This window comes from Manis javanica, chromosome 16 (genome assembly GCF_040802235.1).
Source record: "Manis javanica isolate MJ-LG chromosome 16, MJ_LKY, whole genome shotgun sequence".
NCBI lineage: Eukaryota > Metazoa > Chordata > Mammalia > Pholidota > Manidae > Manis > Manis javanica.
The window spans coordinates 43530312-43548208 of record NC_133171.1 but is presented as its reverse complement, the minus strand read 5'-3'; the positions used below and the strand labels follow the sequence as shown (position 1 = coordinate 43548208).

Below are 17897 nucleotides of genomic sequence, written 5' to 3'. Positions count from 1 at the left end.
CTAATGTTTTTGCGTTTCTCATGAATAGTTCAGGTCTTTTGGGGGGGAAAAAAAAACTCTTTCTGAAATTTAAGCTCCGTTTCTCATTTCATTGAAAAACCTTTAAGAAAAGACATTTTTCATACTTAAGGCTTTTTCAAATCTCTCCTAACCAGTTACACTCCGTATTGTATCTTTTGTAGCTGGCAGCCCTCCAGCGACAATCCTTAAAAATCCCTTTACAGTTTTAGAGGAAAATACAAGCTCTCATTTACCACTGAATCGAGTCAGAAAATAAAAGCTTAATGCTTTGACAGGGCTGGGTATTTTTTTGAGGCCTAAGTCTGATTTATGGCAGCAGCCGGCAAACCAGGCTGGTGAAATATTTGCTGCTGCTCCCAGAGATATGGAAAAATGAAGTGTGAAGTTCTGGGGAGAGCAGGCCACAGCCTTCCAGTCACTAAACACTCCCACCAAGTTGGCAGGGGAACAGAGCCCTGGGCTGCAAGACGAACCTCAAAGGACTAGAGAAGGAGAAAGGGACTGCGCACCATGTCAAAAAACGGCCAAGGCTCAATGCTTGCCATACATTTTGTGACACGGGGTGGGATGTTTATGAGGGGGTTTAAGGAGGAAAGAGAAGAGAAACATTTTCTTCCTTCTTTATTTTCTTTTTTTACAGCTTCCCAGTAGGGGTTTCACTCCAAGCAAAAGAAATTAAGAGCAACAACGGGAATGTAGGAAGTTGCTTAAGCCCCCACCATAAAATCGTTCAGATCGAAAAATATGATCTGGTTAGAGAGAAAGCCGTGGCTTGCCCCAGGGCTTGTAGCTTCAAGGCAGGAAGACAGACCCACTTCCCCACGCCACAGTCCCCAGATCCCAGAGTATGGGGGCCAGGATTCTCATTCCCAGGAAAAGGGAATTTCCTAGAGGTAAAAGTCAGGTGGGTTTCCCACCCCAGAATTTTCTAGGAGTGAGTCATTGCAAACATACATGCCAGGTAAAGCACGCCGTGGTTTTTCCCTTTTCTTTACTTAAAAATAGAAATAAAAGAAATTTACATTCACTGCTTAGGTTTGTTTTTAATTTCAGGTTTCTGCAGTAGAGTGTTGGATACCCACGCTTGTCTCGAAGCGCTTCAACTGTCCTTGGTATTATTCACAGGGGGGGATGGGTGAAGGGAGCCCCTGGAGAAGGAGAGGTTGATTGTCATCATTTTCTGAAGTGAAAAAGCCCTCTTGTAGGTAATATTTTCAATAAACAAAGGCAAGAAATGACAAAGATGGAAAAAATGCAACTCATTTTCCCCCTATATAAATTTATCTTTGGAAGATCGATGTCAAAATCTGATTCATTTGAGAGCTCATGTGCCTCTTTATTATTATAACTTTTTTTTTTTGATCAATAGCATCTCTCTCTGTCTTGTGAGGGCTTATGTTACTGTGAAGTCCTCATGTCAGTTCATTACAGAAATGTTTATACCCATATACAGTCCTACTCATACCCCTCTCCAGGTCCCTGATAAACACACCTGCTCTCACTCAGGCTCCCAGGCTCCCTTTACCACCTACACAAAAGCAGCTTCACAAATTTACTCCCTTATCATAAAGTTAAACCTAGAGATCATTCAGCTCAGTAATGATGATGCCCACGAACAATCCAGCTCTTGATGCTTGCCATGTCTAAGGTACAGCTGGACAGTGGAGGGGCCCGGGGGAGCTGGAGGTGGAACAAACCAAGGTTCTCCTCCTAGACCTCAAGACATTTGCAGTTTAATGGAGGGAAGGAATTGGTCTTTGATTCATTTGCCTTTTTTTAACTTATACTTACAACAATACGCTGGGGCCCAGAGAACCTGAGTGACTTGCCCAGTGCCACCAACGGTTAATCGTAACTATGACTGAGCTTGTGGTATGTGCTGGGCATGAGGCTAAGCACCCCCGTGCCGTATCTCCTCCAGTCCTGGACAGCCTACCCAGAGGCTCTTCATTCTGCAAATGAGGAAACCAAGCCAGAGAGTGATTAGGTGACGAGCAAGGGAGTGTGGGGCACAGATTCACAGCATCTCCCAGAGCCTTTGTAGCCCCTCCCCAGCCCTCTGCTGAAACGCTCAGCCCTCTGCTTCCCAGTCTGCTGCTTTTCCTACATGTCTCTGGTCCCCACACCTGTGATGGTGAGATGGAATTTAAAAAGAAAAAAAAAGAAAAAAATGTTAACTTTTTTGTTTATTTTGAATGGGTTTGGGGTGAAGAGGCTATGGAGTGCTTTGGAAACTATTATTATTTATGTGGAAGCACCTAGATTTCAGCCTTAAAGTTTGTAAATACTTGGATAAACTTTGAATATGGTCATTTCTAAGCCATACTTCTTGAAAAAAACTCAGTTTTGGGAAACTGGGAAATCCAGAGCATGTACAAGGTAACCGGACCGCCATCCAGAGCGGCTGCCCTGGGTTTTGGTATGCAACGTGCTGAAAGAAATCACCGAACACTGAATTTCCTCAGTGGCAACTACCACACACGTACAAGCCTTAAAACACACACCCACAGTTCAAATATTTTAGCAAATGTCCTGGCTTTCCTCCACCAGTAAAATGAAAGTGAAGGTGAAATCATTCAGGGACCACTAGAGTAGAATTCTCACCCTTGATAGCTGCTCATAGATTTGAATGTCTCACAGGAGACCCAATTAAACATTAGTGATATCCCAATTCACCAAAGGATCATATTTTCTGGCCATTTTCATCACTCACACTTCTCAGCAATTTAACAATGAATTTAGGATATGACTTTGTCCCTCAGACACCCCTCCCACCTCTCTTATTTTAGTTTATTTGGGATTTGGAATCTAGATGGCTCAAGTGACTGGAAATACTGTAGGCGAATTTTTGCAACCAAGTAACCGGTTGTTCTCTACCCACACCATGGTTTTGTTATGATATGAAGTTATGGTAAATGAGGGCTGATAAGCCTCTCCATGTTTTATGGACAATGATCACCCAAGATGATTCCTGGGACACCATGCCAAGGGAGCATACAAAAGCACTGTGCCTTATACAAAGAAAATGCTTGTTGAGTGAATTAATGGATGAGAGAAGAGGTGACACCTGTTGCTTGTGACGACTGGAGTAACAGAGAAGACGGTGGTATAGCAGGTGCTTCTTGCTGCTTGTCTCAGAATGACCCTCATCTTACGTGCTTGATCGAGACCAGCCATGTTCACACTGTGGTATGCATCCTTCTGGGGGTACCTGAAGATTTTCCAGGGATTATACAGATGCCAGTGGCTTTAACCCCATTGATTTTCAAATCCTAAATGTCCAGTGCACTCTTTCTAAAACTCACCAGCCCAAGAACACACCTGTCATTTTCCTTTCCTATCATGCCTTTATGGTTGTCCTTCTCACACTTCTTAGATAAAAAGCATCCTCTCACCCATCACTACAGAGTATTGCCCCAGGTCTCTGAATACTGGGGTAATTGAGAAGAGGTTTTACCCAAGGGAGAGTCCCAGGGGAACAAAGCAAAGAGAGTTCTGCAGAGATACCCTGAGAGGGGACAGGGCTCTGTGGTAGCCCATGACAACCTCAGGGCAAGTCTTCGTGGCTGTGCTGCCATAACTGTCTATCTGCCCACTTATCCTTCTATATATTAGGATGACAATTCAGAAAGGAATCAGTTGTCATGGGGACACACATGAACACACTTATTTGAATTGAAAAATGAAGTTAGAATTCCTCTGTGAGAAAGTGAGTCTGAGTTGGCTAGTTGGATTGCCAGTAAGAACTGCTTTGTCATTTAGGTCATGGGGCAGACATGATCCATAAATGGAATAACCTAGATGTGTTGCAACAAGATTTTGATGAACTATAGCTGATGTATGAGTAGCATACAAACACTGCCAGATGGTGCAACCTCTGTAGCTAACTGAACATGTGATGATATTTGAATGTCATCTTAAAAATATAGTTGAAAATATTCTTTTGGGGGTACACGTGTGCAACACCACTTGAGGACTCCTGGCTTAGAGAAAGTTTGGAGAAATAGGCACTTCGAAAGAACTCTGGAATTTAATTTCCTTCATAATAAATTTTACTTTCAGAGAATAAGGTAATCAGAGCATATGTACAAAGCTGAGCTTGTTAGTTTTTTGTTTGTTCGTTTACCTAGTTAACTTCTAAGTCCTACTAAGAAGGCACTGCTGTTACATATACATTTGACTATTCATGCAATAATAGGCCATGATTATATATATGTTCTGTATATTAAGTAGGTGATACTGAATTCATAGGGGCAGTGGACTGGTGAATACCAGTAGGCCAAACTCCCCACAGAAGTATTTATGTTGAGGTACCTTAAAAAGAAAACATCTCCTTAAACAGATACACTTTTAAGAAGCTGTGGGAAGTGGCTGACACACTCTAAGAGATGAGCTAATTTCATACTAATGTTGTGCCAGAGATTGCTGTGTTTAGGTGCCTAATTTACTGCTATCTGGCCTCTGTTCCTTCCCTCCTGCCATTAATCTGTAAACTGAGTGAGCTCTAATTATGCATCTTGTAACCTGGTGTGCTAAAGCACACTGCATTTAAGTGGGCTTAGATCTTCAAGATTTACTGCACATATGCTGGTAATCTCTCTGGGTCTCCAAGCTGAGCGGGGCCATGGAATCTGTCTCTTCCCAATTACTGAGAATGCCATAGAGGCCAGGAGAAGCAGATGGGCATGGCAGAAGATGCTGAAGTTTCGGCTACTGATTCAGTGCACTCTGACCAGCTTGACAAAATGCAGAATACATTTTAGTATGGTGCTTGAATATAGATGGGCAACATGTAGCCTGGAATATGTAGTATATATATATTCAGTTTGATGGAGGGATTGTTGGAAACTTTGCTCCTCTCTCTGCTAATCTGGTTGCTCATGAGTTCTGCCTCCTTGTGGGGCCGGCCTTTTTGCTGGGTGGATATGGCAGTGAGGAGGGTAAAGGGAAGGTTTGGGAGGAACTGGCTTTTATTATGGATCAGTTTTTAAACTTAGGTCATCTTCCTGAGTCTGTGTGAAGACAACAGAGTCCCAGACTCTGTGTGTGTGTGTATGTGTGTGTGTGTCTTGGGGGGAGGCATACAGTCCTACAGTGTGTGTGTGTGTGTGTGTGTGTGTGTGTGCGTGTGTGTGTGTGTGTCTTGGGGGGAAGCATACAGTCCTACAGCCCCTAACTACCTCTGATCTCTTTTCCCACCACGTTGCTTTCTCTTAAGCAAGTCACTGAAACCTCCTTAAACAGGCTTTGTAGATTCTGACTGTGCTCCAGCCCATACTGCTGGCCTTCTCTCCCCTCCTCCATCTACCAGAAGGTTGAGGGGAATAAGTCAGATAGTGCCTAGAAAAGGCTTTTAAGCCTTTGGGAGAAAGGTGTTCACACACAAACTCTGTGTCCTATAACAATTCCATGCGTTCATGGTCCCATCCCTCCTCAAGGTGCCTGAGAAAGACCCAGAGCAGGAGGAAACTCCCTGGCTGCTGTGTCCACAGCCTCTGAGGGAGACAGTTGTGCTGGATGGTCTTTGTGCTCCCAAATCACCCCAAATCTCCCTGTGGGTGACCAGAAAAAAGCTCTTTGTTTCACAAACACTTTGACTGACTTTACAACTTTTTTTTTGTTCTGTTTATCCCTTTAGCCAGTATGATAGCAGGGACTTTAGATGTTGTGGGTTTGACCTTCAAAAAAGGCCATGGTGCAAGTTTGTGTTCAATTTTAGTATTAAATCTCGTTTGTTTTCAGTCTAATTTCTTTCAGACTCATCTTGCCTTGGCTGGATAAAAAGCAAACAATTTCATTTCATTGCAATTCCATGGACTAAATAAAAAATTAAGACTGGAGTCTGGTTGAGACTGAGGACAGGCCCCCAGACAGTGGTAGAAAGGAATCTTTAAATGACCCCAAACATATAGAACCTTGGACTTCACAGACTACCTTCAATCTCTGCCAGCAGCCCCTGAGCTTTTGACCACATCGGAAACTGAGTTCTCTAAACAAAAAATGTTATCACGATAAGTTGTGTCATGTCAGTGATGTATCTCTCAGAATATTATAAACTGGGTAGCTCAATTTTTCATTGCCTTAGAGACATCCATAGCCAGAGATCTAAGGGTAGAAAGTTCACGTCTCTCTCCATTAAGAAATTTAATTCACATTTTACTGGGTCTCAGCCTTTGATTAATACTCTGGATACATCATGCAGCAGTCCTTAAGATTATGAAAAGTGATTTGTCTAATCTGCATGTCAGTCTCCTTTGGGGTCTACACGGAAAAAAAAAGGCAATACTCCGCAGCTATTGATTTCATAGCACTTGTTTAGCATTTGCCTTTACTTTACATTCTGGCCAAGTCAAGTGCATAAAGAGCAATTTGATCCATGGAGTGTGGCAAGAGTGTTGTCACCACCTACAGAGCTGATTCATCTGGAGGATTTCATGTTGCACATAGGAACACTGGAAGTGGATTTTAATGAAATCTCTAGCAAAATGAAGTTAATATAAAAGTGAAGGTAGAAACATGGTTCCAGCTGGCTGGTGGGGGTAGTGTCCTGGCAGCACAAGATTGAGGTCCTCACTTCAGACTGTTGTCCCCAAGGAATTCTTTTTGGATGATCTGAGCCAGTGCTGGGCTGGAGGAGAAATGTGTCATGCTGCCCGCTTTCCCTGGCGTTCTCTGAACGGGAGCTAGCTCTCCTCTCTCGCTGGCTTTTCCCTTCCCAGCACCCAGTGGCTCACTTCTCCACCAAGGCGAAATCTCAGTCTGTCTGCTTTACTGTTCACAAACTGAACTTCCCCTGATCTAAGTTGATATGCTTTCAGAGTCGCTCCTTCTTCCAAAGGGATGGTTAGCCAATCTGAGGTGCACGTTTCAACAGATGTGCCCAGAGCGACTCGTAGGTGTTATCGGTCCCATCCTGGAGTCTGCGCCTTAGCTCAAAGCATTAAATCAAGTGGAGGATTTTCATGGCAGTTGGTCAGGGTGATATGCTAAGGAAAGTGGGGGCTTTCACAGCCTCTATTAGAACTCACATGGTAATGATCTGTTCCTTCTAAATAAGGATTTGGTCCTTCCTGGAGGGGTAGATCATGAAGAAGTGTTGCTTTAATCAGTTGTATAGAGAGATGTGGAAGCCCAGAGATGAGCAGGGTGTGGAACTCACGTATTGGTGGGACTGGGAGGGGAGCCTGTCTTTCTAATTTGGGAAATGCAGGCAGGGCTGAAAGTCTTGAGAAGTCACCTCTTGCCTTCCTCTAAGGTAAGTAAGAAGACTTGAAGAACAATTACTGTAGAAAGAGCGCACATAATCTTTTTGGCAACAGACTTTCACATCTCATGAGTCCTTGAAAGAAGCAAGATTTTCCTGATGAAATCGAAATGCCCTTTCAACTGTTTTGCTTTGCTTTTTCCTTGAGTAAAAATAGTAACCTAGAGTTTGCCATTTCATGTGTTAAATATTGCTATTTTAGCTCCTTCATAGGGCAAATTATGCCCCCAATTTAAGTTTTCTCCCTTGACTTATATTTCAACATCTTTCGTTATTCTTATCAATTTTCTCAGAACTCTTTCTGTGTTCTCCACTTTATTTTGGCTGGATGACATCTTAATTGAAGGGGAATATTGAACTACGTCTGATACTAGGCCTTAAAGTATGAAGTCTGTGTTTAAATCCTACCTCCACCACTTAAAAACTGAGGTGTTTCTCAGCTTCAGCTCCCACATCTTCAGAATGGGCATAACTAGGCCTCTCTTCCACCCAGCATTGCTGTGAAGATTGAATTTGAAATACAGTAGCATATTGCATGGTATCTGGAATATGGGTTGTACAAAATAAAAAGAATTTATATGTGGATCATGACCAAAATAGACAATGTTACCTGAACTATTAAGATAATAGTGCTGACTCCTTATCTTATTCGTCAAGAGGTACAAGGTTCTTCAAGATGGCATCTCTATAAAAAGTACCTTTAGTGAATCAGGAAAGACTGAGATTCAGGTGTAAAGCCCTCAAAACACTGCACTACCTTTAAGAAACATGAGTCATGACTTTCAGCAAGTCATTTAATCCCTCTGAAACCCAGTTACTCATCAATAAACTGGAAATAATAATAGCATTACCTCATAGTACTGTGAAGATTAGAGATGTAGTATGAAGACTCAGGAATGGCAGAATGAGAAGCTTGTCAAGTACTCTTCCAAAATGCAATGATAAAACTGGGAAAAAACTGATCCAAAGCAACCATTCTAAGACTCAGAAAAATCAACTAAAGACATACAGCAAATTGAGAAATATTTATTCAATAAAACTGATGAACCCTGATTAAGAACAAAGGGAGTCTTGGTGTTTAAGCCTGTGCTGCTCCCATGCCCCATTCCCTGACCCAGTTCTGTCGGCATCATAGTTCTATGAGGCAGGACAAGCCATGAAAACCAGCATGTCTGCTGCTGGAGGAGGCTGAACTGTTTTGGAGTGGAGTGCAGAAAAATCCTATAGAAACAGAAACCATCTTGGTGGCAAATGAATGGAGTAGGCCAACACTGCAACCATGCTTTGGTTCCAATCCTGGTTGGAGCAAGACACAGACAGCCAGACTTTCCAAAAATGTACAGAGAGATCCATGGAGTGAGATAGCTATGGTGGACATTGATAACATCCTTAGAGATCTGGAAAGCTGCAGACAGGTGCAAGGCTGTGCACATACTCAGGTGTAGCTGACTATTCACACACTGCTGGTTAAACATGAGATGTAGGAAACCAGTCCTAAAAAAAAAAGAGAGGAAAAAACAAACAAACCAACCAAAACCCAGACACTTGAGCAGATACATCAGTGGCTACATGCTATAGAGACACAGACTTCACAGAATTAGCCCAAGGAAATCACTAAGCAAGCAAATAAACAAAGCAGCAACACAAAGCTTGGAGAGAGGAAATCAGAATCCAGAGTTGTTATAATATATTAAATGAAATGTTCAGTTTTTAACAACAAAATAAAATTACATGACAGACAGACTTCAAAGCAGATATTATAAACATGTTCAAAGAACTAAAAGAAAACATGTTTAAAGAATTATAGGAAAGTATGATGAGGACACATCAAATAAAGAATATCAATAAAAAGATAAATTATATAGAACCAAATTCAAATTCTAGAGTTGAAAAGTAAAACAAATGAAATGAAAAATTCACTGAAGTCCTTCAAAAAAGATGCAAGATAGCAGTAGAAATAATCAGCAAAGTTAAAAAAAAGCATGAGACATACAAAAAACAGAGAACTTGGCAGATGTAAATCCAAGCATATCAGTAATTGCCTTAAATGTAAATGGGTTAAACATGCCAATAAAAAGGCAGAGATTGTCAGATTGGATGCAAAACAAGATCCAACTATGTGCTACTTACAAGAGATGCATTTTAGACTCAAAGACACAAATAACTTAAAAATGAAAGGATGGAAAAATATGTGTCATGGAAAGAGTAACCATAAGAGAGTTATAGTGATGTGAGACAAAATAGACAGTAAGACAAAAAAAATGTTATTAGAGACATGAAGGGAGATTTCATAATGACAACTGGATCCATTTAACAAGAAGATATAAATGTCATAAGCTTATGTACAGCTAAGAACAGAGTCACAAATATATAAAGCAAAAACTGACAGAACTCAAGGGAGAAATATATAATTCAACAAAAATAGTTGGAGGTTTTAATAACTCACCCTCAGTAATTGATAGATAACCAGACAGAAAATTGGCAAGGATAAAAAAAGACTCAACCAACACTATGAACAAATTTGAGCTAACATCTATGGAACATTCCATTCAACATCTGTAGAATATACATTCTTTCCAAGCATACATGTACCATTCTCCAGGACAGAACCTATACTAGGTCATAAAGCAAAGTGCTAATAAATTTAAAAGCATTTAAATAATACAAAGCATTTCTCTGAACACATGGAATTACATTAGAAATTAGTAACAGAAGTAAATATAGTTAGCCTCCAAATATTTGGAAATTAAACAATATATGTCTAAATCACCCATGGGTCAAACAAGAAATCACAAGGGAAATTAGAAAATATTTTTTAACTTAATGAAAAAAATACTTTCAAGATTCATCCATGTTGTAGCATGTACCAATATTTCATCCCTTTTTATGGCTGAATAATGTATTGTATGGATATATCATATTTTGTTTATCCATTCATCAGTTGATGGACATTTGGGATATTTCCACTTTTAGTTATTATGAATAACACTGCTGTGAACATTCATATACAGGTTTTTGTGTGGACATGTTTTTTAAGTTATTTTGGATATATACCTAAAAGTAGAATTGCTGGGATATATTCTAATCCTATGCTTAACTTTTTGAGGAGCTGTCAGTTTTCCAAAGCAGCTTCACCATTTTATATTTCCACCAGTGATAAAGCACTTCTGTGGAAAACTTAGAACTAAAACAATTTAATGGTGAAAGAATGAAAGCTTTACCCTTAAATTCATGAACAAGACAAAGATGCCTGTTCTCACTGCTTATTTTGAATATTGTAATGGAAGTTCTAGCCAGGAAAATTAGACAAGAAAAAGAAATAAAAGGCAACCAAGTTGGAAAGGAAGAAACAAAACCATCTCTTTGCAGATTCCATGCTCTTATATATAGAAAATCCTAAGGAATCCACAGAAAACCTGGTAGAGTTAATAAACTAGTCCAGCAAGTTTGCAGGATACATTATCAATATACAATAATCAACTGTATTTCTATATACTAGCTATGAACAATCTGAAATGAAATTAAGAAAATGGTCCCATTTACTATAGAATTAAAAAGAAGTGAGTACTTAGCAATAAACCAAGGAAATGCAAGATTATATACTGAAAACTACAAAACATTACTGAAGGAAACTAAAGAAGACCCAAATAGATGGCAAGATACTCCATGTTCATGGACTGGAAAACTTAATATTGTTAAGATGGTAACATTCCCCAAACTAATCTATGGATTCAGTGTAATCCGAATCAAAATTCTGGTCTTTCTTGAAGAAATGGGAAAACTGATGCTTAAAGTCATAAATGCTCCCTGTATTATTAGGAGTTCTGAAAAAAAAAGTTGATTTTGACATTTTTGCCAGTGTTCTTATTACTTTTATGAAGTTTATTTTCAGAAGTCCTTACTCCACTATTTCATAAGTGCTTCTAGAGGGAAATGTATAACATTCAGAGTCTGTATTTGAAAAGAAGATCTCAAGTTATTAACCTTAGCTTATACCTTATGAAACTAGAAAATGAAGAGCAAACTAAGTTCACAATAAGAAAAATAAATGAAATGATAAGGATTAGAGTAGAAAGAAATGAAATAGAAAACAGAAAAGCAATAGAGAAATTTAATAAATTAAAAAATTGGTTCTTTGAAAAGACAAATAAAATCAACAAACCTATAGCCAGACTGATCAAGGAATGAAGGCAGAGAAGACACACTTTACCAAAATTAGTAATAACCTTACAGAAAGTAAAAAGATTAGGGGGGATACTATGAACAATTTATGCCAATAAATTAGACAACTTTGATGAAATGGCTAAATTCTCAGGAACAATACCAAAACCAATTAAAGAAGAAATAGAAAATCGGAATAAATCTTTAGCAAGTAACAAAATTAAATTGGTAACTAAAAATCTTTCCACAATGATATATACTATGGAATATGCCTCCGACAGTATTTGGGGTAGAGTTGACCCCTCAAAAAGGTGAGTTCACTTCCTCTGGCTCTTCCAAAAATGAAGGTATCAAAACCCTAGCAAAGTTTCTTCTCTTGTCCATTAAATCCTATGAAGATCTGCTGTATCCACTGACATGATTTGAAGAACTAAAAGTCACTTATCAGTGAGAAACTAACCTTCAGGCTCATTCTGGGTGATAAATCCTGAGATCACAGATCAGGCAAACGTAGATACCTTGATCTCAATCAGACTCCATCATGAGCAAGGACGGTCTGTAATGATGATCAACAACAATACCCTCCATTCACACAACTAAAATACAGGCGGCTTTCTTCTTCTAAAGATTGGGAACAAAGATGGTCAGAAAAAGTGGTCAAATTTCCAGTTGCTATATTAAGAAACTAAAGTAGAGTCAAAGATAATGTAACTATGGAGGTAGAGTTAATACTTAACTACTTGCAACTTCATTTTCCAATTAAAGCAGCAAGGAATAACAAACCAAAGAGAAATAAAAAGACTATACTCCTAATAAAAAAAAAAACAGCAAGGAAGACAGAAGAGCTAGGGTCTCGGTCCAACTCCACCACTGACTTGCCAGCGATCTTCTCAAGCTCCTTCCCCTTCTGTTCTCAATGTCCTCAATTAAAAAGGAGAAACTCGTTCTTGGAACACCAAGAGGGCCCCCACAGAGGAGGCGTGTCTGACACTGGCCTGTTGGCACACTGTGCTTCCTGTCCCATATTCTTTTATGTGAATTGGATCCAAGGGAGGCTTAATGTGGTCATGTGATCATCTGGGTGAGAGTGGGCATCACAACTAGAAAAGAGTATCCAGATAGGAAGTTAGGAGAAATACAAGAGTATAGGTAAAGAAAGTGAAAGGAAGGGAAAAATAATAGTATGAGTAGAGAAACAAAGATTCAAGGGAGTACTGAGAAAGTCAAAAGCTTGTCCTTTGAAAAGACAAGTCTGTGGCAAGAAAGAACAGAAGGCATGAACAAACCATGAAAAGAGGGACATAGCTATAAATATATGATTATCTTGAATAATTGTATGCCATAAATATGAAAATTTAGGTGGACAGTTTCCTTTTATATTTCCAAAACTGACTCAGAATAAATACAAAAATGAATGAATCTATAATCCTTGAAAAAATTAAAAAGAAATCTAATGGCTTGGCCTGGCTTCATCTGAGGAGCTGTCCTCCGGCCCTGGTGGTCTCTGAGAATCTCCTTCCCTCCCTCTCTCCCTATCCCCCCTCTTCCATCTGTTTCTCTGCCTCTGTCTCTCTCCCCTCCTTCCTTTCTTTCACTATCTCCCCCCTCTCCCTTTCCTTCTCCCTCTCACCTTGCCCACCCCCTCTTTTTTCCACACTTTGAACATGGAGAATGAATACTAGAATTCTTGCCACTCGGGGTGACAACTTCCAGTGGGTGCCCAGTGGGAAGTTGTCTCACCTTCTAAAGGGCAGGTGTCAGGGACATCGTTTCTCTTTTAAGATGGGTACTTTAGCAGGGTGTGGGTATAGGGGTCATGGCCACATTGGTTACATATGAGGGGGTAGGGCTCCAGTCAGTTCCTAATTCCTGAAATGCAGTGGAGAGAGGAGCAGTGGGGAGGGGCTGCAGAGCCTAGTTCTCTGTGCGTCCCTCTGTGGGGCCACTAGAAGGTCCTGAGCCCCACGGAGAACACCTAGGGGCTGGGGACAGAGTCTGAAACCCCTCAGCCTCTACCTCACTGCCGCCGGCTCAGCAGGATGACTACATGTTGTGCCTGGTGTTACACTGTGTGGCCTGCTGACTCTTCCCAGGTTGTTCTGTAGAAAGGCATCCTGGGGGCAGTTTTGTTTTAGCTAAGATGTCACAGTGGGACCAAGAGCCCATTTCATAGGCTAGTCCTTTAGAGACCTTCTCCTCTATACAAGGAGGGGAAGGTGGGAAGGAATCCCTGAATGACGAACCACAGTTCCTTCCTTGAGGAGCTGGACAGAACATTATACAAATCCCCTTCACCTCACCTCACCCCCTCTCCGGGCACTTGCAGGCACCCAAAATGCCTTAAATGAACATTTCTTAAGTTTTATTCCCTGTTAAAAAAGAGAGCTATTTTTCTGAGAATGTATTTTATAGGCAAGAAGGAATTTCAGTTAACCAGCTGTTGGAGCCTTGAATGGGGATAGAGCTGGTTGGGAGGACAGCCACAAAAGGGGACCCAGGTATGGTGGCGGGGTGCACTTCCTCATTTAGGGGACAGCTGTCTTGAGAAGGTGTTCTGCTCGCTAAAGTGCTCCCGGAAAGGTGGCTCCCTGAAAATGGATCATAGACAAGATTCTAATCCAGCTGTCGTTTTTCAGGTTAAGCAAGATAGATTTCATTTGATTGCTTTTTGCATTTTCTTTTTATCTTAGATAAAGGGTGTGCCTGGTTTTTCTGCTGTGAACAATGGCCCGATTGTTAGGAACCTTGCTTACATGTATATAGTGTGTGTGTTTTGCCATGACTCCTGTGTTTTGGAAGTCTTTGGGGACAGATGATATTTATGAATGATGTCCCAAGGGTATAATCAGTCTGACTCATTCTTGGAACCAGTTTTATCCGTTAAGGGATGCCAGCTGCACCCAGTTCACAGCTAAACATACTTGAGATATCTTCCCGCACTAGCCTGCTCCTGGTTTGAGGTCACAAGGGCATATTTCAGAGGCCTTTCTACTTTTCCAGGGATTTAATTTCCCGTGATGGAGTCCTGGGGACTTTCTGTTTCATTCTGTTTTGACAAGGTGAAGACTGTTGCATAGTTGAGAAAAAACTGTGTTTCAGGATTTTGGAAAACATACCCCCATAGGCAATTTTATGCATTTTACTATAATAGCAATAACAGAATTTCCTGTCTATTAATTCTCTGTCATTCTTGAAGCAGTTCAGAGGAATTTCCTGATGTTATCGTCTCTGTATTTATAGGACATCAGTTAGGCAGGCAGGGTGGTTATTAATCATCTCTCTTCTTCTGCCTCTTACCTTCCCAGCAGTCACCACCAAAATGGGGAAATGGAGGTACAGGTTGGTTACATAATATCCAAAAGCCCCTCCAGGAAGCCAGGTCAGTACTGCAGACCACAATCTTTGGGTCTACATTAGTAAGCTTTCATTTATAAGCTCTACCCCATTAGTAGAGCTGAAGTTCCTGATGGCATCTGAGGCTTAATTCTAGATATCAAGGTATGCCCCACACCTCCACCCATGACCTTGACAGAGTGCTGGCCTTCGAGTCTGACTGGCATCACCTCGGTCAACGTTGTTTTCAGGTTCTGAGGATTCACTCATTCTTACTATGCTTTCCTGACTTTTCCCGCAGACAGTGGTCCTGGGGCACATGGATCAACCTAGTCGTGGTTTTTGTCTCCTCTGCCATGTTTTCTGGGATCCTCATGACCACAGATTAATTTATCCTGGGGAATTTCCCATTTCACTTTTTCTGCCCACTTCGCCAAATGAGACACGTTGCCAGCATAAGGATTATGTAGGCATCCCCTTACCCCTGCCACCCGTTTTTGACTCATCTTTGAAATAGCTGCCTGATCCTCGTTTCTTGGAGAGAAGACACATGGAGCATTGAAACACACTTCAACCTGCACATCTGGCAGGCGAGCGGGTGGACGAGGGTGGAATTCCTGGATCGGTTCCCTGGTTTGTGGTCTCTGGGGATTGCTTGTTGAATAACTCCACATCACATCACTTCACAGATAAGGAAGATGTCATCCCCACGGCATCTCTGATTTCGGCACAAGCTTCAGAACACCCCAGGCAGCTAATCTAGAACATGATGTTTTAAGCCACTTTACTCACCAGCCAGCATTGAACATGTGCCATGCACATGACGGCCTTCTTGTCTCAACTGTAACACTCCCACGGGACAGTTTTGGTGCCCTCTGTCCCTGTTCTTAATGCAGGTACTGGGGCTGGACCTGGGGAGGCAGCACCCTGCCTGGGGTGTACACAAGGCCTGCAGGGTGCAGTTGTTCTGGGAGGCACTGGGCTAGGACACCAGGGCTTCCTGGAATGGATACTGATGGGGGTTAAGAGCCCTTGATTCATTGCTCTCCTTGATGCCAACAATCTGTGAGATGTTGGGGTGTAAGATCCCTCTCTGGGAGTAAGTTTCCTTATCTGCCAAATGGAAGCCTGTCTAACATGATGCTGGGAGGTATCTTGACTATTTTGAGGTAGAATTTAACTTTCACAGGCTGGACCAATGGGTCATACAAACCAACAAGAAAAAGTTCAATGGGAACATCCCAGACATGGGCTCAGAAAATAACTGTATCAGTCAGAAGTGGGGAATAGCTGGGCAAGCAGGTGCACATGGGAATAAATATTGAATGGTTTAGTTAACATCAATGGAGAAAGTAGGATTCCAAAATGCAAGTGTAAACATAGGCTGGGCTAGTAGAGATAGAGTTCTCAAAACAAGGGAGGTGATAATCATATTGCCCGGATCAGTGCTCAGGAACTGGGTTCTGTTTGGAGCCTCATGCTTAAGAGGACAGTGATATTCTGGAGTATATTTGGGGAAGATTAGCCATCATGGTAAAGGATGTGGAAGCCCAGGATATCTAGGGATGAGTGGAAAGAGTATAAGAATGTCCTTTTTCATTCCTGGGAAAGGAGCCGCTTAGCAGGACCTGGTAGTTGTCTGGAGAACCAATCTGCAACAGAACAGAAAAACAAGCTTCAGGAAAGCAGGGTTTTTGCTCAGCTTACAGAAGAAGTTTCAGTTCTTTTTTTTCCAAACTGCCTGCCCCCAGCTTCTAACATTGCCTTCTTACAGCAACCAGAGAAAATTCATTCCCATGTATAACACATTCACGTGGTTCAAAACTAACCAGCCAGTCAACCACCCAACCAAGTAAAATAAATAAATCACCAACCAAACTAACAACAAGTATATATATATATTTTAAGGACACAGAAAAAAGCCTCCCTTGCCCCCCGTGTGCCCTGGTTGGGTCAGTGTCCCTTCGAGCACAGTCTCTGAAACCATGCTGCCTGGGTTTGTATCCTAGGCCTGCTGCTTAACAGCTGGGTGACCTTGGCAAGTTCCCTAACCTCTCTGGGCCTAAGCTTCCTCATCTGAAAAATAGGAACAATAATGTAGAATTATTGTGAGGGTTAAATGAGCTCATACATGCTCTTTGAATAGTTCTTGGCATGCAGTAAATTTCACATACATGTTACCGCTCTTTACTTTCTGCTGCATTCTCCCCTTTCTCCTCTAAATAACCATTATTTCAAAAAGTTTCCCATGCACTCCTTCAGAGTTTCTTATTGCACATGTAAAGCAGATGTGAATATCAATTCTTATTTTTCTCATTTTTTAAATCCCGAAGTTAGTATATCCTATGTTGTTGAGTACCTGTTTTTTTTTTTTCACTTTATAGTAACATCTTGGAGATTTTTCCACATCAGTCCAGATAACTTCTTCATTCTTTTCACAGCTGCACATATAAGGAAGAACTTTCTAACAATTAGAGCTTGTTTTAAAACGAAACTGTCGTTGGAAGCATTCAGGCGAGCACTAGACAGCCACCTCTCAAGGCTGGTGCCGCGGATATTTATGTGTCAGTAAGGCAGTGGGGCTAGAATAGTCCTACTGTTCCTCTAACTGAGATTTCCTGATCCTGTGTTAAGTTTTCCAAAGAATTAAAGAAGAGTAAAAACAACTCCAGAAACAACACTGTTGTTCTGTGTCTGACTTGGGGCTCAGCCAGCCCTGGTTGAGTCAGATGCCAGAGGAACTGGCTTGCAGGGTAACCTGTGTGATCTCACAGTGCAGGGGGTTTGGGTCAAGGTCACGGCTATCCTCTAGCCCCCTCTAGAGCTAACCTGGCCCAGTCATTATTACCAAGAGAGAAAAAGGATTCAGTTCTGGGGAGATTCCTAGCCACCTTTGGCAGGCACAGTTTCACTGGAATGTGTCCTTCGTAAGGCACTGGGTTTGTTCCCCATTTCTCAGCCTGGAAGTCACTGTCTCAGGGGGAAATTCTGTGGTGGTCAGCATGACTGGGTTTCCAGGGGGCAGCGAAGGCTTCAGGGCTTTCTCTTTCCTGACTGTGCCATTTGAAGGGAGGTAAGAGATCAGCTCAGCTTCCCTCTACCAGCAGGCTAATAACTA

The 17897-nt window shown here is 41.4% G+C and overlaps 1 protein-coding gene across 5 annotated transcripts in view; it reads left to right on the top strand.

Annotated features, from left to right (window-relative positions):
- Positions 1–17897, top strand: part of RUNX2 (RUNX family transcription factor 2) — a 315257-nt gene that overhangs the window by 254390 nt on the left and 42970 nt on the right. Inside the window, exon 7 of one of the 5 annotated variants that reach the window (XM_073224381.1) lies at positions 1075–1175. The exons of the other annotated variants lie outside the window; for them this stretch is intronic. Coding sequence (XP_073080482.1) covers positions 1075–1160 — 86 coding nt within the window. The 3' untranslated portion in view covers positions 1161–1175. Of the gene's footprint in view, positions 1–1074; positions 1176–17897 lie in introns of those variants that run through there. 5 annotated transcript variants of the gene reach the window in all.